The sequence below is a fragment of the Lissotriton helveticus genome, chromosome 11, assembly GCF_964261635.1.
Source record: "Lissotriton helveticus chromosome 11, aLisHel1.1, whole genome shotgun sequence".
In the NCBI taxonomy this organism is placed as follows: domain Eukaryota; kingdom Metazoa; phylum Chordata; class Amphibia; order Caudata; family Salamandridae; genus Lissotriton; species Lissotriton helveticus.
In genome coordinates this window covers 1,034,637,465-1,034,663,160 of record NC_136072.1, presented here as the reverse complement: position 1 = coordinate 1,034,663,160, position 25,696 = coordinate 1,034,637,465, and the positions used below count along the sequence as shown (strand labels likewise).

The 25,696-nt window shown below is 47.1% G+C and overlaps 1 protein-coding gene across 19 annotated transcripts in view; it reads right to left on the bottom strand.

The window, feature by feature from the left end:
- Nucleotides 1–25,696, bottom strand: part of ATXN2 (ataxin 2) — a 1,876,777-nt gene that overhangs the window by 250,393 nt on the left and 1,600,688 nt on the right. For 11 of the 19 annotated variants that reach the window (XM_078667457.1, XM_078667458.1, XM_078667455.1 and 8 more), the window contains one exon: nucleotides 20,259–20,312. The exons of the other annotated variants lie outside the window; for them this stretch is intronic. In XM_078667457.1, coding sequence (XP_078523583.1) covers nucleotides 20,259–20,312 — 54 coding nt within the window. The remainder of the gene's footprint in view (nucleotides 1–20,258; nucleotides 20,313–25,696) is intronic. 19 annotated transcript variants of the gene reach the window in all.

Sequence of the window (25,696 nt, the reverse complement as noted above, 5' to 3'; positions counted from 1 at the left end):
CTTCTGACATTGAGCTGCGGTCAGCTGTGGTTCTAGATTTTTGGAGTCCGACAGGGAACTGGGTTCCAGGCTGAAGGCTGTTGCCTGTCCAGCGTTGACATCTTCCTCCGCTACCTCTCCTTCGACCTCTTCACGGAAGATGTGGGGGTTATCCTCATTGTGCTCATGTTACATGCCAAATTGACAGGCGAAGATTTTGAATGGGTTTCTTCGGCCGAATTGTGAGACAATTATAGCAGGAGGTCTCGTAGAGGCCAGGGGACACAGATTGTAGATAGCGTGCTGGTCTGTTCACTAGTATTTCGAAAGGCACCGCGGACAGTATCGAAAATTCATTTTTTCCATCATGCTGTTAACATTCTCGAGCACGATACTTGATGAAAGGGCTCCTTAGGGCTGTGGTCCTTCATGGGCGTCGGGAATACTGTTGATGCAAAACTGAAGCAGTAAACCATGGCATGGAAGAGAAACATAGGTGCACTGGAGGATTGTGCAAGGGCTACCGGTACCGGAGAACTCGAGAGACCTGACTTAGATTGCTACGTCGCGTCGCCTAAGAGCCCCACCAAAGCACGTCCGATGGCAGAAAAAACGATCTAACCATGGAGTCAATGCCTATGCATGCTGGCAACTAAGGGAGGAGTCACTATACCTTGTTACTCGAAAGATTACTTCAAACAAAAACAAGTTGTGCACATCTGAGCCCAGGACTAGATGTAGGAGTATACACAGCATGTTTACCTATAGCTACACATGCCAAAAAGGGTACTATACTGCACTGTTGGACAACCTACTTACCTCTGTAACGCCTTATCTGGTAGAGACTAGCTCGCCGCAGATTCCTTACCATAGAATATCCCAGGAGTCAGGCTTGATCAAGAAGTCTTTTGCTCTAGTAATACCCTTGCACGCCAGTAGGTGATGTTGGTTGGCTATGCGTGATGGCAAATCCGCAAGGGAAGTGACATTCACGTCACCTAAATAGGCGCCACCTCAGCGAGCTGAAGTCAGTTACTTTTCACAACTTTCCAGACCAGGAACGAGGAGCCATGAAGTGCACTGACAGTGGTGTGGTTAGAACAACTAGAGCCCTGAAAGGGATCAGTCCTGACTCCAAAAACCTGTCCGCAGTGCGTGGAGGATGGGTGGGTCGGTTAGAAATTTGCGGCTAGATGCACAAGTTACTGACCTTCGGTAACGATATATCTGTAAGAAACATTTGTTTGTTATACATTCCTTACCTTAGAATTACCCCCAGGCGTCAGACTGGATCTGAAAAGTTATTTCGTCAGCAGTACCTCTGTGCGTCGGAAGGTGGCGTCGGTCGGCTCTGTGTCCGTCGTCGTGGTCGCCGGGATGACGTAGCGGCAGCTACTTAGATGCCGCCCTCGCATGCAGTTCAATTCTGTACATGACTTTCCGCGCTAGAAAGGCAGAGCCATGCAAGACACTGACCATTGGTGCACAAAACTAGGGCCCTGAAAGGATATCCTTAACCCTAAATCATTTCGCAGAACGGGGAGGATGAGTGGAGTGGTAAGGAATCTGTAACTAACTAATGTTTCTTACAGTTCTATCATTACCGAAGGTAAGTAACTTGTGCATCTGAAAGACACACGTTTGTTATAGATTCCTTACCTTAGAATAGATTCCCCAGCAATACCAACCCCGGTGGTGGGTCTGCGAACCAAGATCACACCAGAAAGTCCTGGAGAACAGAAAGGGCAAAGAAGCCGTCTCTCCAGACTTGTCTGTACAGGCAGTAGTGTTTGGTGAACGGGTGCAGCGATGCCCACGTGGCTGCCTGACAGATGTAATTCAGAGGCACTCTCCTTCCCAAGGCAGTAGTGGCTGGTGGAGTGAGCACGTAGCCCGACCAGAGGCTCCTTTTTAGCCAGAGAGTAACAAACCTTAATACACAACACGACCCATAGAGAAATGGTGTGTTTGTGTACGGCCCAACCCTTTTTTGCACCCACGTAACCAACAAAAAGTTGATCATCCACCCGGAACGGTTTTGTGCGATCCAGATTGAAGGAGAGCACACATTTTGGGTCCAGACGGTAAAGCCCTCTTCTTCCTTTAAAGGAGGCGGAAAGAAGTTGGGCAAATTAATGGTCTGCCCCATGTGAAAGACAGTGACCACCTTAGGACGGGTCCGGGGAACCACCTTGTCCTGAAAAACAGACAGGAAAGGAGATTTTGAAGAAAGAGTCTGGAGCTCACTCACTCTTGTAGCAGAGGTGTTGGCTACCAGGAAGGCAGTTTTAAGAGACAGACGGCATAAAGGACAGTTATGCAGTGGCTCAAAGGGAGCACACATGAGCTAGGTTAGCACAAGGTTCAAGTCCCACTGAGGTATAACGAAGGGGATTGGAGGAAACAGATGTGTTAAGCCCTTGAGGAAACGGTTAGCTACCGGGGACTTGAAAAGAGAAGGCTTATCTGGCAACCGAAGGAAGGCAGAGATGGCTGAAAGATAGCCCTTGATAGTGCCCAGAGCAGAGCCCTGCCGGGCCAAAGAGAGAAGAAACAAAAGTACTTCAGAAAGGGGATCAAAAGCCTTAGCTGTGCACCATGCCACAAATGTGTTCCACCTACAGGCGTATACTGTCTTAGTGGAGGGATGCCTGGCTGCCAAGATTATACCACAGACTTCGGGAGGATGGTCGAAGGACGTCAACTGCCGCTGCTCAATCTCCACGCAAGGAGGTGGAGACTGGACAGGTTCGGGTGGAGGACCGTTCCTTATTGCTGCGACAGAAGATCCTCCCGAAGAGGCAGTCTGATCGGAGGATCGGTGGCCATGTTGATGAGCAGCTCAGGATACCAGGCTCTTCGTCACCAATCCGGAGCCACAAGAATGACTTGGGCCTGGTCATGCCTGATCTTTTTCAGCACTCTGGGCAGAAGTGGTATAGGCGGAAAGGCATACAACAGACCGCAACTCCAATTGCGACGAAAAGTGTCGCCGAGCGAGTGCCGCCTTGGAAATTCCAATGCTCAGAAGTGCTGACATTGTGCGTTCTCTTCAGTAGCAAATAGATCTAACCAAGGCTCTCCCGAATGTTCAAAGAGACCTTGCACCACCTCCGAGTGAAGACATCATTCGTGATTCATAATGCACCTGCGGCAGAGTTCTTCGGCCTTGGCGTTCAGAGAACAGGCCAGGTGTTGATCCACCAAGGAAATGCCTTCATGTTCCAGCCATGTCCAGAGGCAGAGTGCCTCCTGACAGAGTCCACGACCCCACCCCACCCTGTTTGTTGCAATACCACATGGCAGTGGTGTTGTCCGTGAACACCTGCACTACTCTTCCCCGGACAGAGGGAAGGAATGCCTTCAGTGAAAGACGGATCACCCAGAGCTCCAGAAGGTTGATGTGGAGCTCGGACTCCAACGGAGACCAGAGGCCTCTGATCTCCACCTTTCGCATGTCGCCGCCCCATCCCAGAAAGGAAGCATCTGTCACCACAGGTTGTCTGGTTGGGGAAGAGAGAGAGATCTGCCGCTGACCAGATCCTGGTTCGTAAGCCACCACTGCAGTTGTTGAGCAGTGCCCTCCGAGATCTGAGCACAATCCGACAGATTCCCCTGATGCTGCGCCCACTGGAACTTCAGTTCCCACTGCAGAGACCGCATACGCCATCTGGTATGATCAATCAGCAGGATACAGGAGGCCTTGAGGCCCAGCAGCCTCAGGGTCATTCTGACCAAAACCTGGGACAGAGGCTGAAAGATCAAAATCATAGCCTGAATATCCCGGTCTTGCTGTTCGGGAGGATAGACCTGAAACAGCCTCATGTCCAGAACCGCAGAGGAGCTTCCGAGAGGGAATCAGGTGTGACTTCGGCACATTGATGGAGAACCCCAGCAAATGCAGGAGGTTGGCCGTAGTCTGGAGGTGGGAGACGACAGCCTGGGACGAGCCCGCCTTCAACAACCAGTCATCGAGATAGGGGAAGACTGAAACCCCTGACCTGCACAGATGAGCTGCGACTACCGCCATCACTTTGGTGAACACCCGAGGGGCGCTGGTAAGACCAAAGGGGAGCACGGTAAACTGAAAGCGCTCATGGCCTACCATGAACCGCAGGTAACGCCGGTGGGCCGGCAGGACGGGGATGTGAAAGTAAGCGTCCTGCAAGTCCACCGCTACCATCCAGTCTTGCGGGTCGAGTGCAGACAAGACCTGAGCAATCGTCAACATTTTGAACTTCTCCTTCCGGAGGAAGCGATTGACATCCCTGAGGTCCAAGATAGCAGGCAGGCCCTTGTCCTTCTTGGGAACCAGAAAGTAGTGGGAGTAACAACCGCTTGATTCCAGTCCAGGGAAGACATGGCCTGGCAGTTCGGTCTGGACTGTTCCCATGAGGCACAGGGTCAAGACTGATTTGCATATGGCTATGTCAGAACTGGGGTGGCGTGGTGAGCAAAATAACAATGGATTAAACCCAGATCTGTGACTGGGGGTGAATGTTTGACAATGTTCAACATTCCGTCCATCATCTTTTTGTGTTGCAGTAGCAACCACTACCTACTTCTGGGACAGGGATGCGCTCGATGGCTCTCTTGGCCAAGAGAGCCGTAACTTCCTGCTGGAGAAGGGCCAGGTGATCCTCCGACATGCGATGGGATCGCGGTGGCATGGCTAGAGGGGTAGTCTCAGAGGGGAGGGAGTAGCACCTTCGGACTAATTGCAAAACCCACCTGTCCGAAGAGATGGTGCGCCAGTGGGAGAGGTGATGGCGAATCCTGCCGCCCACTGGTGTTTGATGGGCCTGAAAGGAAGGACTAGGAGGGTTTGGAGGCTGCTGCAGAAGGGGGTTGGTGGACTGGCCCGTCCGCTGGCCCCCGGAACCTCGCCGGTTGTTTCCACGTCCCCGGCTGCGCTAAGACCGGGTAACTTGCTGCGGCCTGTGGCCCTGGTTGGGACGTGTTGGGGCACCCCTTCCGTAGCCACAAAAGGGGTGAACAGCATACTACGCCAGACGGGAGGAGAGGCCCAAGGACTTGGCCATAGCCCGTGAGTCCTTGAATCGCTCTAGGGCGTTGTCTGCTTTGTCACCAAAAAGGCGACGGACATCAAAGGGCATGTCCATCACAATGTTCGTGACATTCCCTGAAAAGCCTTTGGACCTCATCCAGGCAAAGCGCTACCGACCTTGAAGTGGTCCTGCCCAGGGAGCCGGCGGTGTCCAGGCCACAAAGGATCTTAAATTTTCTGCATCTCTCCCGGCGGTGACAGCCTGGGAGAGCACTGCCCGGGCCTCCTCCGGACACTGAGACAGCACATGCGCCACCGTATCCCACACAGAGTGCGAATAGCGGCTCAAGAGACATGCAGTGTTTACGGACTGCAGTCCTAAGCTGGCGGAAGAGAACATTTTCTTGCCAAAGTGGTCCAGCTTCTTGGATTCCCTGTCGGGTTGAGCGGTAGGGAAGGCGGTTTTGGAGGTGGAGGCTTGGACCACCATGCTCCCTCGGGTGGGGTGTTGGGAGAGGAAAGAGGTGTTGCCCGGAGCCGACTGGCGATCATCCTGTCCACGGGAGCCCCCGTGTTGGGCCTGGACCACGTTGCCCAAAAGGACGTCAGTGAGGGCTTCGTTAAACTGCAGCAGAGGCTCTGACGAGCTCGCTGCCGGTTGAAGCACCTCAGTCAGGAGGATAGTCCTGACCGCCACCGTAGGAAGATCGAGGTTGAGAGCCTCGGCCGCCCTACGCAACACCACAGCGTATGACGCTCCCTCCTCTGTCCTGCTCAGTCTCTAGCTGGTCAGTGAAAGGGTCACCTAACCCCTCCCAGTCCTCCTCACCCTCCTCTGGCTGCCAAACAGGCTGAAAATGGCCAGGGTGGAACACAAGGACAAAAGTACCCATCTGCATCAGATCCGGCGTGGACCGATGTCGGTCAGGCTCTGTGTCCACGTCGGGATGGAGGCCAGGGTCGACACCGGCCGAGGAGCCGACCAGCGCCGAACTAGGTAGTGGTGCCGGAGGAAGCGGCGCCGGAGGAGGTGTAATTAGGTCAAACGGCGCCGATCCAGATCTGGATGCAAGGGGGGCCGGCGGCACTGGGGCTGGAGCCGCCAGCAGCAAAGACCTAGGGCTCCCAACCAAGTCTGTGGGGCCCGAAGGCGCGCCACCGGGGTCAGTACGCCCAAAGATGGCATGCATCGCCTGTAGAATGTACAAAGCTGGGCCCGAGTCACTCCGGGCCCCGGAAAGGGAGGGAAGCTCGGAGTCGACTCATCGGGCTCTGCACGCGGAGCCGCAATAGAGGCACTACCTGCGGGTCTCGTTGGGTTGGCCGACCGACGAAAGAAGTCAGAGAGCGACGATGCTTCGACTTTTTCTTATGCTTCGACTTACTCGACCGCGAAGACTTCGATGACTTTTCAGAATGGCAATGGCTCCGCGAGCGGTCCTTCGACCGGTCCCTCGAAAGGTGCGAAGCCGACTGTCATTGTTCAAGCAGCTGTTGGGACCGCTCCCGCAAAGCCTTTGGCGTCAACAACTGACAGTCGGAGCAAGACTTGGGATCGTGGTCGCGCTATAGGCAAAAGAGGCACACGCGGTGCCGATCCGTCTCAGACAGCCAGTTACAGGAACCGCAGGCCTTTAAACCGGACATCCCTGCTCAGAGGCAAAGACTCAAAACACGAAGTCGACAAAAGTAGAGAAAAACTCAGTCAAAAAATGACTGAGGTACCGCTCTTCCCGGATCTGCGCTGGCTGGCGCAGAAAAAGAAATAACTGACGTCAGCGCGCGAGGTAGGCGTCTAAGTAGCTGCTGCAACGCCGTCCCGGCAACCACGATGCCAACGACTGACGCGGAGCCGACCGACACCACCTTCTGACGCGCAGCGGTATTGCTGACGAAAAAAACTTTACTGATCCAGTCTGACTCCTAGGGGTTATCCTAAGGTAAGGAATCTATCAATGTGTTTCTTACAGATCATGTCTCTACCAGATAAGGTGTTACCAAAGGTAAGTAACGTATCCATCTGATAGAGACATCTAGCTCAGATTGCTTAACTTAAAACACATTCCCGAGCAACACCATCCCCGGAGGACGAACTGCGGACAAGTTTAGACAAGGAAGTCCTGCAGGACAGAGCTACCAAAAATGCCGTCCCTGGGAACTTGACTGTTCAGGCAGTAATGCTTAGTGAATGTGTGCAATGATGCCCATATTGCTGCCTGATAAATGTCAATGACTAAAACACCACATTGCAGCGCTATGGTCGAAGTATTTGCGCTGGTGGAATGAGCAGGTAAGCCTTCAGGGTGGCTGTTTCTTGGCCAGAGGACAGCAAATTTTTATGCAGAGATCAACCCATCGCAAGATAGTCTTCTTCTGCACTGCATAACATTTCTTTGATTCAACGTACCCCACAAAGAGTTTGTCCACCTGGAACTCTTTAATGCTCACAAGGCAGAAGGACAACGCTCTTTTTGGGTCCAGACAGTGGAGTTGCTCCTCCTCTTTAGAGGGGTGCGGAGGAGCATAGAAAATGGGCAAGGTGACTGATTGGAATGGTGTTACCACTTTCGGTAAGAAAGAGGGCCAAGTACAAAGCACCAACTTTTCAGGGAAGATGGTCAAGTAAGAAGGCTTCAATGACAGCCTGCAATTCGCTGAACCTCCTGGCAGAAGAAGCCATTAAAAAGGCTGTTTTGATGGAGGTTCAAATGGATCGCACATTAGAAAGGTGAGAACCAAAATAAGGTCCTGCTGAGGCATGATGAATGGGGCAGGTGGGAACATATGTACAAGCCCCTTAAGAAATTTATTTACAATAGGATATCTAAATAAGGAGGGTTGCTCTGGCAGTCTAAAGAAAGCATAAAGGGCCGTAAGTCACCCTTTGGGAGTGGCCAGAGCAGAGCCCAGCTGAGCATGGGTCAAAATAAAGATTGGGACTTTTGAGAGAAGCAGAAAGAGGATCAATAGAACATTCTGTATAATATTTGACAAATTTTGGCCACCGGCAGGCGTACACAGATGTGGTAGAGGGACGCCTGGCTGCTCAAATCACATCACTGACTTCGGGAGAAAGATCAAAAGTGGTCAACTGCCACCGCTCAATCTCCACGCAAGAAGGCATAGAGTTGAAAAGTTCAGTTGGAGTACCATCCCCTGATGCTGTGACAGAAGATCGTCCTGAAGATGCAGGCTGATCAAAATATCGATGCTCAGTTGGAGAAGCTCGGGATACTAGACTCTCCATACCCAGTGTGGAGCCATAGGAATGACTTGGGCCAGGTCGCTCCTGATCTTCTTGATCTCTGCACAGGAGTGGTTTGACCAGAAATGCTTACAGGAGACCTGAGCTCCACTTGAGATGAAAAGCATAGCTGAGCAAGTGCTGCCTTGGAAACTCCAGCGCACGAAACTGTTGACACTGCGTCTTCTCAGCAGAGGTGAACAGATATAACCAAGGCTTTCTCCACTGCTGAAAGAGACTTTGCACCACCCCCGAATGGAGATGCCATTTGTTATACACTAAGCACTAATGGCTGAGTTCATCTGCCCTGGCGTTCAGGGAACCTGCCAGGTGTTGAGCCACCAGGGATGATGATCCAGCCATGTCCAGAGATGCAGGGCCTCTTGTCAAAGGGTCCAGGACCCCACCCGCCTTGTTTGTTGCGGTACCACATGGCGGTGGTGTTGTCCATTAACACCTGAACAAGCTTTCCCTTGATAAAAGGAAGAAAAGCTTTCAATGCCAAGAGAACCGCTCGGAGCTCCAGCAAGTAGATGTGGAGTTCGGATTATCCCAGGGAACAGAGTCCTCCGATTGCCATCTCTACCATATGGCCGTCCTATTCCAGGAGTGATGCATCTGTCACTACTGTGTGATCAGGTAGGGGAAGGGAAAGGGGTCTGCCTCTGATCCACTCGCGGTTGGACAGCCACCGCTGCAGATCCTGTACAGTTCCCTCTCAGATCTGGACCTAATTGGAGAGATTCCCTTAATACTGCACCCACTGGAACTTACTAATATACAGGATAGAGGCTGAAACATCGGTATCATAGCCTGAATAACCTGGACTCACCGCTAGGGAGGATGGGCTCAAAACTGCGCTATGTGCAGAACATAAAAGAGAGCATTTGAGAAGGTACCAGGTGTGACTTTGGCTCATTGATAGTGAACCTCAGCGAAAGCAGGAGACTGACTGTAGTCTGGAGGTGGAAAAGCACTACTGGGGCAAGCTCGTCTTCAACAGCCAGTCGTTGAGATAGGGTAAGACTGGCATCCCTGATCTGTGCAGATGAGCTGCAACCACTACAATAATCTTGGTGAAAACCCAAAGGGTGCTGGGTAAGGCCAACGGGGAGCAATGTGAACTGAAAGTGCTTGTTGTCTACCGTGAACCGCAGGTAGCGCCAATGGGCGGGCAGGACAGGAATGTGAAAATAGGCGTCCTGCAAGTCCAATGTTACCATCCAGTCTCCAGGGGTCTAGGGCAGACAAGAACTGAGCCAGAGTGAGCATTCTGAACTTTTCCTTTTTTGAGGAAGTAGTTGACGGCTCGCAGCTCTAGAATAGGACAAAGGCAGTTGTCTTTTTTCGGGACAAGAAAGTAGCGGGAAAAAAAGCAACCACAGCCTACTTCTGGCTCGGGAACCCTCTCTATGGCTTCCTTGGCCAAGAGAGTCCTGACTTCTTCCTGAAGCAAGGACAGATGGTCCTCAGTCAGCCGATCATAAGTCGGAGGCATGAAGGGAGGGGTAGTCTCGAAAGGTAGGGAGTAGCCCTTTCGCACTATCTGAAGAACTCTCTTGTCCGATGTGATGTGTTGCCAGCTGTGGATGTGATGGCTGATCCTGCCACCAACTGGCCGCCCATGATCTTGAGAGCCGGACTAGGAAGGTTTAGAGGCTGCAGGGGAGGAGTGGGCTGACTGGACCTCTGGCCGGCTGATCCACAGGGTCAAAAGGAGCGCGCACGTCTTTAAAGTGCTCCAGGGCCATGTCTGCCTGGTCTCCGAAGAAACGGGGGCCATCAAAGAGCATGTCCATAAGGGAATCCTGGACATCCCCAGAAAAACCAGAAGTTCTCAGCCAGGCTTGGCATTGAACAGTCACTGTTGATGACATTGTTCTGCCCAGCGAGACAGTGGTGTCTAGCACACAACGAATGACGAACTTGGCGGCATCTCTCCTGTTTGATACCACTTGGGAGAGAAAGGCCTGGGTTTCCTCTGGAACCTGTAGCAGCACTTGCACAACTGTTTCCCACAAGGAGTGGGCGTAATGGCCCAATAGGCATGCAGTGTTCACTGACCGGAATGCATGGCTGGAAGAAAAATACCTGGTGCAAGGCGATGGCAGCAGGCAATTGTGCTATTCACGGGAGCCCCTGTGCTGGGCTTGGACCAGGTTCTCAGAAGCACATCAATCAAGGCCTTGTGAACGGCAGGAGGGGTTCCGCGGAGCAGACTCCAGGCTGCAGGACCTCTGTCAAGATGTTTGTCTTGACTTTCACCAAAGGGAGCTTAAGGTCTAGGACCTTAGCAGTCCTTCTTAGCACCATAGCATACGAAGCTCCCTCCTCCATAGCCACGGTATGGGTAGAAAGCAGGCCATACTTTCCCATACCAGTCCATTCTATGCTCAGGCTGGTCTTGTAAAGGGTCAAGCAACCCTTAACAATCCTCTTCCATTCCTACCCCTTCAAAATAAGGCTAAGGTACCGACCTAGGACCCAGGAGTGCCATCATCGTCGGAAGGCATTGATTCGGCTCGTTGGGGATAAGAACTGGACTGGCACCGGTGACGTCAGGAGTCTCAGCGTTTGGGGCGTCGCCAGGAAATGTTGCAGGGGCATGACGGGTGACACTCTGAATCCACTACCGAATCCATTGGGGATGCCGGGGCCGGAGCCATCTGCCCCGTAACCCGATGGAGCCTTCTCCGATCCGCCAGGAGGGTCAGGTCGCCCAAACATGAGGCACATGCCATCATAGAGGCCAAGTATGTCGAGACTCCTCCATTAAGTCAGCCGAAGGACGGAGAGAAGTGGAAGCATGCTTCGACTTCTTGTGTTTCTTATGCCTCTTACCTGACCGACTTTGAGCAGGGGGTGGGGACCCAAACGCTGGGCCAGAAGCAGCTTTAGGGATTGCTCCCTCAAAGCCATGACCGGGCAGGCAGAGCACAAATTTGAGTCGCAGTCATGCTCCAGGCACCAGAGACAAATTAAGTGTAAATCCACCACTGACATGCCGCGATGGCAGGCACCGCATAGTTGAATCCAGAACTCTTTTGCGACATTGAGGGAAAAGCCTACACACAAACAATAGTCAACAAAATATCGAAAAAAGCATGTAAAAAAAAGACAGGGTAGCTTTCTTCACGGATCTGCACTAGCTGGCGCAGAAAAGAAAAATGACATCAGCACGCCAATGTGGTGCCCATATAGGCGACGTTGTGTGCCGGAAAATACTGGCACGCAAGGGTACTGCGCGAACAAAAGTCTTCCAGATCCAGCCTGATGCCTGGAATTCTCTAAGGTAAAGAATCTGCGGCTTGATGGCTCTATCAGATTTTTATCGACATGGAGTGCTAAGAACTATGAAGTTCAACTAGAGATGATTATGATGGTTTCGGTCTAGACTCATATTTGCGATTCAAAGTCTATTTAAGCCTTTTAGAGACAATTCCCCACATTCACTAAAGCAGACAGCATTGATATGGCACAGAGACCACCTATTATTAAAAAAAAAGTATACTTTTTGCACTACTTAGTGCTTGGCACTTCCCAGTGACATGCTGTAAGAGTTGATGGACCTATCTGTATATTCGAGGTTTCTCATTAAAAATATCAGATTTTTCTCAATTAACTGTTTAGGAGCTTTGAGAGACCCTGCTCTGTTTTGACGTCAGAACCTTGCTAAGTTGGTGATCTATCAGGAAATAAAGCATCTCACCACTGTAAGAATACTATCTTATATATTCTGGTCTTTTGGAATACTTTGATCTAGAACCTCGAAGACAGGATTCTTGACTGCCTCTTTTCCTGAACCTAATATGCTTTTATTCCTGATGAGCAAGGTACTTACCTTCGGTGTCTCTTTTTGGGGAGTACTCTATGTAACTGCTGATTTTTCATGTTTTGTGTATTTTCCAGGCGTCAACACGAGAGCCAGAAATTCTGAAGCAGTATTCCTGTGCGTCGTAGATGGCGTTCTGGGGCTATAAGATACCTGCCCTATTGTGCAAGGCAAGATGCTACCACATCCTAATGTCTCTGATATTCAGAACTGGGCACTGTTAATCCCTGTTAAAACCTTGGTCCATCAATATTTATAATGCATGGGGACCATTAATGCTCATTATTACTACTGGGGATCATTGATCCTCATTGAGTCAGGGTTTGCTAATTGAACCGGTTTTTGAACCTCAAAAGAAATAAAAGCTATGAAATTCACTTAAAAATTAGTAAGTAGATGCGAAGTGAAAAGTGTCTACAACAAAAAACAGGAAACAAAATAGTTAAGGCAGTCAGTTAACCTTAACTTCAGCACCTACCATGCAATCTTCACAATACACACCCAACACCGCATTTTATATTCTAAATGAGCGGTTCTTAACTTTTTTTTTTACATCTGTGCCTCCCCACTGAATCCTTATGGAATCTGAGGACTCCTTCATTATTGGAAGTTGTGGACCCCTGGCCTAAGCATTTACTAGGATTTGAACTTCAAAACAATACCCTAAATATAAAAAGTATACCCCAAACAAATGCTCAAATTTTTAAATGTGTTGTTTAGCTCATAATCAAATGTAGAAAAAGTTTCACATTTTGGCTTCTTTATTTGTATATACTTTATTAATTTGAATGCATTAATTTCAATATTATTGAATTTTGTAACTCTGTCGCGGACCCCCTAAGAAGGCCTCTTGGCCCACCAGGGTTCCTCGGACCACAGATTAAGAACCAATGTTCTATATTAAAAAAAAATTATATAGGTAATCCTTATAAATCAACACAGTCACATCCAGAAGAGCCTAATACATGAAACAGGACCATCGAATAAATAGTTCACACCCATGCACTGTTATAAGAGTAAAGAAAAGCACAGGAAAAAAACAAAAACCCACACATCTTGTCAATATTATACACCTTGAATAAATACAACAGCCTTATTGTCAGTTACAGTCTTATCTCACTCTATTAACTTAACGAGTAAATCATTCAAAGCCTCAGACAATGAGCAACAAGGTCATATTACACATGCAGACCACCTTTTCCATATAATGGGTACGGGAGTTAAGATTACAGTTTTGCCCCTATTTGTTTTCTCTGCTAAACATAGCCTGAAACAATTTTGCCAAGACTAAACAAAACACAGTTTCCATTTGCAAGTAAAAGGGATGCACAATCGCGGAGGACTTCAACAAATCTGGCCTGCTGTCAAACAGATGCACACTACATGTCTGCCTGACAATCCACCAAGGAGGAGGATACGGAGGCCCACATGATATATGTAGGACACACCAGTACTAAACTTGGACCACTGTTGCATGTTTAGGACTAAAATAATGCTTCTATTTTTCCCACAACAAACTGTGGTGCCGAAGAGCCAATAAACTTGACTTTTTCAAAACGTCATGAGCATAAAATGAAAACGTTGATAGCCTTTAGCCCAAACCAGAGTGAGCTAATCAGTCTCACGTTAGGCACTTATGGGGACTGATCCCTAAAAATTAAAACTTTTAAATAACGTAATGAACGGAATTTAATAAAGGAGCTAACTTTACAACTGTACTTTGTTATTTTAAACGAATAATGTACTGATGTATTTTAAATCTAATAAATACGAAGTTGATACACATGTATTACCACCAAAGTATTTTAATATAATGCATAAGTAGTGACCACAAAATGTAGCTTTCTTTCTCTGTGACATGAACAGAATCAAAAAGATTAATAACCGAGTTAGTCATGCGACAACTTTTTTATACAGCTTTTTGGGTAGTTTAACTAGAAAGTCATCGCCAAGTAGTACCTACTACAGGAAAAAGCCAGGGGTAATGTGTTGATCTCAACTTGGTATTCCTTAAACACTTGAACTGTAAAAAATCTTTTGGAAGTCTCTTTTGTATTGCACTCTCACTGAGCACACACAGTTTTGTAGGTGTACATATGAAAGCTGAATCTACCAGATACATCTAGAACACCAACCATTACTTGGTGAGAGTAATTTTCGGAACCCTGTTTTATTATGCAAATCGTTACTTTAAACACGTTTTTATCGAATGTAATTAATAATTGCTTTCAGTCGTTCCGGTTTGGTTCCAATAAAAATGTTTTTTTTAAAAATACAGTGTGCTGGTAGATTTTTGACAACTCTGCAAAATGAAATTACTTTCCATAAGAGGCTTTTTAAAAAGTCAGCACGGATATTCTCAGTGACTGGCTAAATGAATGGTTTAAGAAAACAATAGCGGAGCAAGGCATATGCCAACCTGCTCTCCACCTACCATCATAGCATACAAAAATTAGCTTTTCCCTAAAGTAGTTGGAAACAGACTATTTGTTACACATTGTACAGAACAAGTTATTTACCTTCAAATACGTTCTTTCTTGTGGATACTCTAACTGCAGATTCTTCACCTTGTGAATATTCCGCAAGCGGGAAACTGTATTTGGAAACTTTAAAAGCAGTGCTCCTGCGTGCTGGAAGGTAGTGTTGTGAAGCTCGGCATCAACGCCATTCCGTTTCGGAAGTGACTAGCAGAGTTGCATATAACTGTCTCCCTTGTGCAATGACAGGAGTTACTTTCGAGCCTATTAGCAGACTGGCATGACCAGTGTGCAGTTTTTCAATCGGGACCTATTTAGATGAAGAGTATCCTAGTTCACAGAACGGGGAGTTGGGAAGGTCGGTGAGTAATCTTTGGTTAGATAGATTATCCCCCAGAAAGAGCTTTACCGAAGGTAAGTAACTTGTTCGCAATGATACTTTTAACTGCAGACTCCTCACCTAGTCAATAGATACAATAGTAGTACCTCCACAAGTTGTGGGTCTGTGAACTGACAAAGCAAAAAGTCTTGCTGATCAAAGCAGACAAAATACCTCCTGGACAGACCAGTCTACTGAAGCAGTTGTGCTTTGTGAATCCATGCACTGCCGCCCACATGGTAGTCTACCAAATGTCGAGGAAAAGTACTCTGCATGCAAGCACAGTGGTAGTAGCCTTAGGTCTTTTGGAATGAGCCCATAAGACCTCTGAAAGCTGCTTCTTCGCCAGTGCATAGCAGATCTTTATGCAGAGAACAATCCATGGGGAGATGGCCCGCTTTTAAATTGCTTTAACTTTCCTTACAGAAAGACCCACTAAGAACTGATAATCCATCCAATGTTCTTTGGTGAATCAATTTAAGAGTTTAGAGTTCTCTTGGGGTCCAAACAAAGTCTCTCTTACTCCCTAGAGGGTTGAGCAATGGCAAAGAAAGGGTGATAGCCTGATTGACATGAAAGGGAGTCATCACTTTAGGTAGAAACGAAGCTTAAATCCTCAAAACCAACTTATCTGGAAAAGGTATGTTGTATAAAACGGATACACAGAAAGAACCTGCAGCTCACTCACATGGTTGGCTGATATTACAGTGACAAAAGCTTTAATGGACAAGTATGACGTAGCTCAAAAGGTATGCACATCAAAATAGTGAGAACTAAGTTCAAGCCCCCTGTGGCATCACAATGGGTGTTGGCGTATACAAATGTTGGAAACCTTTCATAAATGTTATCACAAGTGGTGAGACTTAAAGGCAGCTCATTCGGCAACTACAAAAAGCCAAAAGAGGTGATAAATAACCTTTAATAGTGCCTAGGGCAAGTCCTTGTTGAGGCCGGAACAATATGAACAACACAACTTCAGACTACTTTGTAAGGCGTGGGCCAATTTGTCATGTTTCAGTACCCAGCCACAAAATTATCCAGTCACGCAAAAACAGATTTTGTGGAGGTACTCCTCACTGTCAAGATGACAACAACCTCAAGAGAAAATGTCCAAAGAAATCGATTGCCACCCCTCAATCTCCAAGCATAGAGATGCAAACTGTGCAGGCCTGGTATGCAGTATCCTGTCTAGCTGCTACAACAGAAGATCCTCCTGGAACTGCAGCTTTATCAAAGGACACATGCTCATTCCAAAAATGTTTCAGGCAACACTTTCCTGGCCCAATCCGGTGCCACTAATATGACCTAGATCCAGTTAGAACTCATGGTGGTAGAGGCAGCAGACAAGAGTCCCGAACTCCATATTAGACGGAATGGATCTCTGTGAGAGCTGCTTGGAAACTACTGCACAAAAGTCCTGACATTGGGCGTTCTCTGCAGTGGCGGAAAGATTGAGCCATAGTTCTCCCCATTGATGGAAGATGTGGTGCACCATCTCTGGGTGCAACTGCCATCCGTGATCCGCTAAGTGTCAGCAGATACGTTTGTCCTTACTAGCATTTAGATGCTGAAACATTTCCTGACAGTCTAGCCACTTCCTGTGGTGTAGAGCCTCCTGACAGAGCCCAGTACATGACCCGCTCTGCTTGCTCCAGTACCACATGGCAGTGATGTTGTCTGTGAGCACCTACAACAGCATTCCTCTGATGTTGGGTAGGAAGGCCTTCAGCACCAAATGATTCGCTCTCAACTCAAACAGATTCATGTGGGACACAGTCTCCACCGGAAACAAGAGGCCTCTGATCTCCACCTCTCCCAGGTAGCCTCGCTGACCAAAAAGTGATCTACCCATCACCACTGTCAAATGAGGGTGGGTAAGGAGATTGGACTGCTAGTGAACCAATTATAGTACAGTTGCTACCATTGCAGGCCTCCTCTGAAATTTGGATACAATCCAACAGATTTTCCTGGTGCTGTACCCACTGGGAATTGAGGTCATAAGACAGAGCCCGGTGTGCCCTTTGGTATGTTCAACCAGCAAGATGCAGGAGTCCAACAATACAACAGCCTCAAAGTCAACCACACTGAGATCCAGGACAGAGGCCGAAACATTAGGATCACAGCCCTAATGTTCGGGACTCTCTGCTCTTGGAGAAAGGCACAAATCCCAACAGTATCCAGAATTGTACAGATGAATTTGGGGGTCAGCGAAGGAGTCAGTTAGGACTTTGGCACATAGATAGTGAACCCTAACAATGTTAGAAGGTTTGTCATCTGGAGATGGTTGAGGACTGCATGGGGCAAACCCGCCTCCAGCAGCCAGTCGTCGAGTTGTGGAAAGACAGGTACCCCTGTTCTCCAAAGGTGTGCTGCAACCACCATCACTTTTGTGAACTCCTGAGGGGCACTGGTAAGACCAAAATGAAGCACTGCAAACTGAAAATACCCCTGGCTCACTTTGAACCGCAGGCAGCACCTGCTGGCCAGCAGGATGGGGATATGGAAATAATCATCCTGCATCTCCAGAGTTACTTGCCAGTCTAGGGGGGTCTAGGGCAGACAGGACCTGGGTTAGCATGAGTGTCTTGAAATTGTCCTTCTAAGAGGAAGCCTTTAAGAGGCCTCTTTGGCAAAAAGAATTAGCATGAATAACACCCAGTTACTACATCTGTGGCTGAAACACATTCTATGGCCCCTTTGACTAAAAGGGCCTGCACTGCCTCCTGGAAGACAGACAGATGGTCTTCTGTCAGCTGCCTTGATGGCGGTGAAAGGTGCAGCAGGGTGGGGAGAAGTGGGGGGACATAGCCCCAATAGACAATTTGGAGGACCCACTTGTCTGACGTGATCGCATGCCACCTCTGGACGAAACATCGGATCCTGCATCCAAAAGTGTGGCTATGTGCCATCAAGGACTCACTAAATCTGTTTTGCAGTGAGGAAAGCGCGCTCTGGGGGATGTCGTTTCTCGGTCAATGCGGCTACACTTTGGAATACTCTTGCCGCAATGATTCGAACGGAGTCTAGTCATCTGAAGTTTCGAAAGCTCCTTAAAACTTTTCTTTTTCCTAATGAGTCCTAAATAACGGTACCCTCTTCAGTTGTTTCTTCTTGGTTCTGCAGCGCTGGGACGCTCTCGGGCAGCCATGCGCTTTATAAATCAAATTTCATTTCATTTCATTTCATTTCTCGTTGCTACATTATAACTCCTCAGGCCCCCCTTGTGTGTATACACCAAATTACAGAATGCCATGACCAACATCGCCTACTGGATGAGATCCAACTTACTGAAGCTGAACACTGACAAAATGGAGGTGCTCATCTTTGGGAAAAACACCTACCCTTGGGATGACAACTGGAGGTCCACCGCACTTAGACCCCCACCTATCCCCACCTGCAACCTCAGCATCATCCTTGAGACGGTGTGCCAGGTCAACGCAGTAGCCTCCTGCTTCCACACCCTCTGCATGCTTCGTTATATCTTCAGATGGATCCTCATCCACACCAAGAAAACAGAGACTCAGGCCCTCATCACCAACTGACTGGACTATGGAAATGCTCTCTACGCCCGAACAACCTCCCACCTCCACAAACACTACAGACTATACTGAACGAATTAGCCATACTCATCCTCTACCTCCCCATCAGGATAGCATCATCCTCCACCTTAGAAATCTCCATTGGCTCCTCATCCAGATGAGATGCCAGTTCAAGCTACTGACCCACGACTACTAGGCCCTCCACAACACTGGACCCTACATTAACCAACTCCTGACTTTCCAATAGCTAGCCAGAGAACTTTGACCCGGCTCCCTCGCAAATGTCCATTGCATCCGGCGGAGCCACAGCGGAGGTAATTCCTTCTCCTACCTCACCGCAAAGTCCTGGAATGACCTCCCACTCCACCTCCGATCATCCCCCTCACTTGCCGACTTCAGGAAGGGACTCAAGACCTGGCTCTTTGACTAAGGCTCCCTACTCCTCAGAGCCTGAATACCTCCCAGGATGATCAGCAGCACTTTACAAATACTAACTGATTAAAAAGTGAGGGTACGTCATGGACATCTGTTTGTGAAAGTCATGGCTTGTACACTGTTGTTTTAGGGGTGACATAGTCACTAGTTCACTGTATAGAAATTTTAAAGAAAACAAAAAAGTCTTAAAGCGAAAGGAGTAGCTACCGGAGCAGAATGGCGTCAAGAGTGAAGCCGCACACCACCATGCATGCAATAGTACTGATTTAAAGTTTACAGATCCAGTCTGAAACAAGAGAAATATTTACAAGGTGAGGAATCTACAGTTAGACGTATCCATCAGAACCTAGCTTCATTAACACTTTAAGATGCAATGCATCTCATTCAATTTAAGAGTGCAATAAAGCCATTTCCATTTAAGTACAGCAAGCATTTCATTAACATTCAAATTTCAAGAAAGAAACATTATAGTACTCAAAATACGGACATAGGGATGTGTAGATGATCTCTAGGGATGTGTTATATCAATTAACAACCCCTTGTGTTCTGTGTACCTCTTTGGATTGTCTGGCCCTCGCAGTAGATCAGCTGCAAAGAAACTGAGTTTTTGAAATAGGAAAGTAGTTCACAAAATTATTGGCAATTAAAAAGTGCAGTGGGTCAACTAGGAACATTTTGGACTACATTATTTTAATACCAGTAATCAAGTGCAAATGCTTGGTCTTTGCTTATGGCTACTACACATATATCATCTGGGCGAGGATAGGCTTAACGACTATCATCATAATTTACCTATATTACTCAAAGCATAGAGGGGGCCCCCTTATATGGAATACTTGCTTGCTATTTTGAAGAACTTAAGCCATCTTGGTCTTAACCGTTTCCATCACAACGGTGCTATGTTGCGTTCTATGCTTCCTCCTGTGATCAGTCAATTAAACAATGTCAAACTATTGGCTGTAAGAATAGCCTCCAACAGCTCCAGTTAAAATAAAAATTGTGTTTCATATACAGCATACATATTGAAACATCCCAAATAAAACCTTAAAGTCATACTAAGAGAAAACTCAGCGTCATAAACATTATCTAAAATAATATCTTTGCATTACCCTTTATTTTTTTTTAAAATTGAGTTACTTTCACAATTAAATGGATTTTTCCAAGGACACTACTTTGTGATTTGGGCAATACATTTCACATTTTGAGTTTATAAACAAATGAAATGGGTTGATGTAAACACATTCTTGTATTTGTATTCAAGCAGATTAGCTTAACGGAAAGAAAACTAATTGTGTAATATAAAGATACTCTCCGCTACGGACTGTTTATGTACAGTTCATATTATAAGCAAACAAAATAACTCACTGGCAAAGTAGAAAGAAGAGCCTGTTTCCTTGCTGTTTGGTATTTTGGGACATGCTGAATTTGGGGAAATAGAAAGGTAAATTAGCCTCATTTTCACGTGAACCTTCAAATAAAATATATTGGTCGCACGCAGTATGTCTGGGGCATGCACTGCTCGTTTCAGGTTGTTAAACGTTCCTGCTGTTAGTTTTGGATACTGAGGACTATCGTGAACCAAACAATGGGAGAAAATAAATTTGAGTACAGAAAGAGGATGCTGAAATGTTTTTAACTTGTTAAGCGAAACCCGAATAGTTTTTTTTAAAGAGCTGCAAAACAGGATACCATTTGACAGTCTAAAACAAAACTATGAATAATAATTGAGGTTTTAAATAAACAATGTCAAAAAGTCTTAACACTTCCAATCTCAATTTATTTCTTTAGGAGATACAATTACAGCTTCATATATAGGATCACTATTTCCCTGGGAAAACAGATTTCAACAACATGACTAGATACACACAGGGGATTATGAACAAGTTAGTATCACACTTCCTTTAAAGATTTGATAAAGTTGACTGTCGTAAGCTCTATGTTTTTCATAAATGGAGGAATGGAGGCTTAAAAAGAGAAAAGGTTTGGTACATTTTTATTTTAGTGAAAAAGACGTAAACTATGCCTGTGTTCAGAACTTTCAGCTTTGCAGATACAGGATTTTTTACAGGCCAAGAAATGAATATGAAGCAATATTTGCACTTTTGAGATACTGATTTAGAACTCTGCAGTTTGACATCATTGACAATAACATACCACAATACAAATAGAACATCTGCAGAAAAAATTTGAACAAACAAAGACCCTCTACATCTTGGAATGTTCATAAATGGTGGCTAGTCATGATTTAATGTGGAGCAAATCCAAGTAGGTAATAGACAACCCCTAATTTAAGAACAACAAAGGTAAAAGGAACACAGGGAGGATAACTACGAGATCTAGGTGTAACCTGAAGGTGATAGTTTAGAAATGTGGTGGCTAGACACAATCTTACATTGTTCAATTGGGAAAAAAGAATCCTATACTATGCAATAACATCGGGCTGCATTTTACTTTCCAGGATGAACTATATCATTGTTATTTATTTTAGAATTTCGGAAATTAAACAAAATCTAAATGAACTACATTAATTGCCTTCGCAGGAAATACAGGCCAGCCTTGTAACACTCTACGGCATCTAAGCAAAAACCTACTTGTGTGTTCTACATCAAGATATGAAGGTATATATTTGGAATTTATAAGTCATAAATCTAGTCGAAGGCAGCAGAGCACAGTACAGTACCAAAAACAAAAGAATTATTAGAGAACAATTTCTGGGAGGAGAGGAATGTAGTTCTCCTTTTTCAGGGGGCTTTAAGAGGTGTGCCTTCAGCTCTTTACTAGTCTGCACGAGGATAGTGGTAGTCCTGATGGATGTGGTAATGCTGTTCCAGATCAGAGGTGCATAGTTGGGAAATTATTTTCCTAGTAGCTTATTTTTGCATTTATTCATCTTAAATCTGATGTTTTTTTGTCAGCGGTGTGAGAAGTTGGCCTGATATGCAGTGCTCACTACTCTAGTGATCACTATGTATCAGTCCAAACAACCCTTATTGATGATTGGTTGTAAGTCAACCTTATAGACCAGCTATCCTAGTAGCATGGATACGAGCAGTCTAAGGCTAAGACTCTAGAGGGCGTGTTAAGCCAGCTGTTTTACCATCACATTACCCCTTGAACACCAAGTGAAAGGACAACACACAAGTTGTTATGAAAATAAACAGATATTTATTTATAACAAGACTACCCTGAACTCTTTATGAGTCAGGGAGCTAAGCACACAACAAAACTCTTACGAAAATACTTTAAGTCGCACAATTTACACAAATGCCCTAGGGGCACGAAAAACCATATACACAGTAAGTGGAATGCGAACTTGCTAGCAGGTAAGTAATACTTTTCTAGACTCAGGAATCGCTAGGCCTACAATTCTAAACACTGGGATTAGATGCAGGTGGCCTGTGGACGTCGTGTGCAGAGTGGGAACTCTCACGCGTAAGGCGGGAAAAAGTCTATGGAGGCTAGCAGTTGCAAAGTTACTGTTCTCGGGCGAACCCGACTAGGTGGGTCGAAAACGGGGGTGGATCCGAACACTTAGGGTGTTGGACTATGCTGAAGCACCGGAGTACTTGGTTTACCTAGCCCAGGGGCTGCGGCTGCATAGGGTTGAAGTTGCGTCGGAAACCCACGTTGAAGAACCAGGAGCCTGAAGAAAGAGTTGCTGGCAGGCGGCCAGTGAAGAGAGTTCGTGGAGATCCAAGCCTGGATCAGGAAAGAAGAAACCTGTAAGCAGAGGGGACCAAGTTCTGAATCACTAGCCAGTGATTTGAGTGGGCACCAGGATGGCACCGGACGAAGTCACCTCAGCCAGGTGAGTGGGCGCTGCTGGGCTCTGCAGTCTCTCGGACCAGGAGGCGTTGTCGGCGACCAGGATGGAGGTGCGAGCTGTCCCACGAAGGTTCTTGCTGTCGACGTCGCTGGACCCAGGATTGGGCAACAAGTCTTGGCAAATGCAAGGCCCACGCGGTGGACCTAAAATGGCGTCTTGAGTGGACCAGGAGGGTCCAGGGTGCTCCTCTGTTGGAGGGGAGCAAGGGCTAGTCTGGAGCAACCAGACCAGCAGTAGTTGTCGTCGTGGAGCGTCGTGAAGGGGTCACTAGCCAACGGGCAAGTGACCTGGACAACGCGGTTGGCAGCAAAGAGCAGAAGGGCCCCACGCAGATCTCGTGGATGCAGGGGGGCTGAACTTCGGTGCTGGAGCTGCTCAGGGTCGGGGCTTCTCTTACCCCAAAGCACTCAGTCGAGGGTCACTCGGGAGTCGTGCTGGACAAGCGTCGTGCAGTTCTGAAGATGGCCGGTCACTCGAGGTCTCGTCACACCCATGGATCACAGCTGGGCTGATGATGTAGGTTGAGGTCAGAGGTGCCAGGGAAGCCGGTTCTCATCGTGCTGGAGCAGTCTTGATCCGATGGAGAGACTGGCAACAAACCGCGATGCTTGGTTGGTGCCTGCTGCTGCAGGGTGACTACTCCTTAGTCACAAGGGAGAATCTTGGGAAGAAGTCTTGAGTTCCTTTCGTGGAAAGTAGTTTCAGGATTCAAAGATGATCTCATTTGGAAGGGGGCCAGTTCCTACCTTTATCCTGCATAAAGGGGCTGGCACGCGACTAAGTCCTGCCCTATGGGTGGGACTAGGAGGGGGGTGGCAGCATCCATTTTGTGGAGCTAAGGCTCTGTCTAACTTTAACCGGGGTTACAGGTCACATACATGTCGTGTCCCTCTAGAAGGGTGGAATGCTAACCCCGTCGCCAGAATTGGCGAGGGGTTAGTATTCCAATTCGTATGACACCTTACTCGACATGTTTTGATAAAGCGATACCAGAGTTGGCCTTTAACCGCGAGGATTATAATGCACTTAAGAGTATATGGTATGCGATATCATGGAAACGGCTAAGGGATGGATCCCGAAAGCCGCAGACAGGCTCAGCTCATGCCAGAGCACTATCTCACACGATTCCAAGCACTCTGCCTTCAGGATTGTCAAGGCCTGCCATAGGAGTGACTGATAGGAATACATGTGCCCATTTTAGGGTTAGATATAGGTATACTATATCTAAAGCAAAGGGTGATTACACCACCTTGCCCCAGCTGTCGTGCAGCCAGTTGTGTCAGATTTGGATGGCCAGCCAGGGGTGGCATAATACATGCTGCAGGCCCTGGTAGGCCCTGGGTACACCTATGCCCTGGGTACCTAAGGTACACTGTACAGGGACTGATAAGGTGACTCAGTATCCAATTAGATATGTACCTAGGGTACATGGAATCCATTTTACAGAGAGAGCAGTAGGCCTGGGGTCCTGACTAGCAGGGCCCCAGATCAACTAAGTCAGAAAACCAGCAAAACACCAGGCAAAAAGTTGGGGGCAACCATAGTCAGGGATCTACCTTCCTACAAGCGGGTATCCTGACATCCACCCGAGATAGTGATCTTCTCGGCCAGAGAGACGGGGTAGCATTAGTCAAGATGGCTGTGTAGGCAAAGCAGCTGATTTTGAACATAGTGTAGGCGTTAGGAGGAAGTAATCTGCTTGAGGAATTCAGACTGCTGATGAACTGGCTGCAGAATTCTTGATGTTTCAGGGAGGCTGTGGCGCAAGGTGTTGCCATCATCCACACGCATGAGTGTGGAACTTGGATGGGAGTTCTGAACTCCCTTTCCAGAATGAATGGATTACCTTCCTTTAGTAAGGAGTGCTGGTACAAGGCCCTGTTCACCTTCTTTGTGATTCGCTTCTTCTGCGTGAGGTTATTGTCAAGGGTGAATCTGAGGACCTGGCACGAAGTAATAGTGGACGGTTGAATCCGTACAGTTCATTACACAGAGCTAGAACCAGACTAGTCAGAAGTTTTTCAAGAACAGAAGTAACTTGTTTCTGGTGGGGTCAAATTTTAGGCAAGTGTGGGACATTCAGCGACTGGATAACAAACAGGCAGTGTTTGAGACTGTGGATGTAAATATGCAAGGAAAGCTGCATGTCAGTGTAAGAGTGAATTTTAATGTAGTTGTCAGTAACCAGAGTTCCAAACCCCTCAATGGAGATGTTGAAAATAATGGAAACAGGCCGGATGAATAAGTTACTTACCTTTGGTAACACCTTAACTGGTAGACACAGGATCTAGCCATAGATTCCTTAGCTTAGAATTCTCCCCAGGTGCTAGACTGGATCTGGAAATGTTTGTACAGCTGCACCTCTGCGCGTTGGTAGTGGGTGTCAAGCATCTCCGTAGTGACGTCCATTTAAGTCCTTCTCTGATGCGTTGATGTTCTTTTCTTGTTTGACTACCTTTCACGCTGAGCCACGTTCAGAAATTGCATATGTAAACAGTGAGCAAAAAAGAAATAACTTTTTGATAAACAAATACGAATTCCTGAAAAGAGGAAATAGAATTCCAAGAAAGGGATCTTGAGGGCAACAGGACTAACTCTTCGCACAGTGGGGAAGATGGGTGGGTATTTAAGGAATCTGTGGCTAGATCCGGTCTCTACTAGATACGGTGTAACCGAAGGTAAGTAACTTACTCATCTGACGGAGACATTTAGCCGCAGATTGCTTACCTTAGAATTAGATACCTAAGCAACACCCTCCTTAAAGGCGGGTCTGTGAACTGAACTGTCAAACTAAGATCCCTAAATAAGACTAGCTGGTCATAGCAATTAAGCTGTCTAAAGAATCACAGACAAAGCAAAAAGGAAGCTCTACTACACGAATTGCGTGAAGCCCTCGTGAGAAACATATGGACAACATAACCCACAACAGAGGGATAAGGAAGAAGAAAACACTTAATAAAATAATACTATATATTTC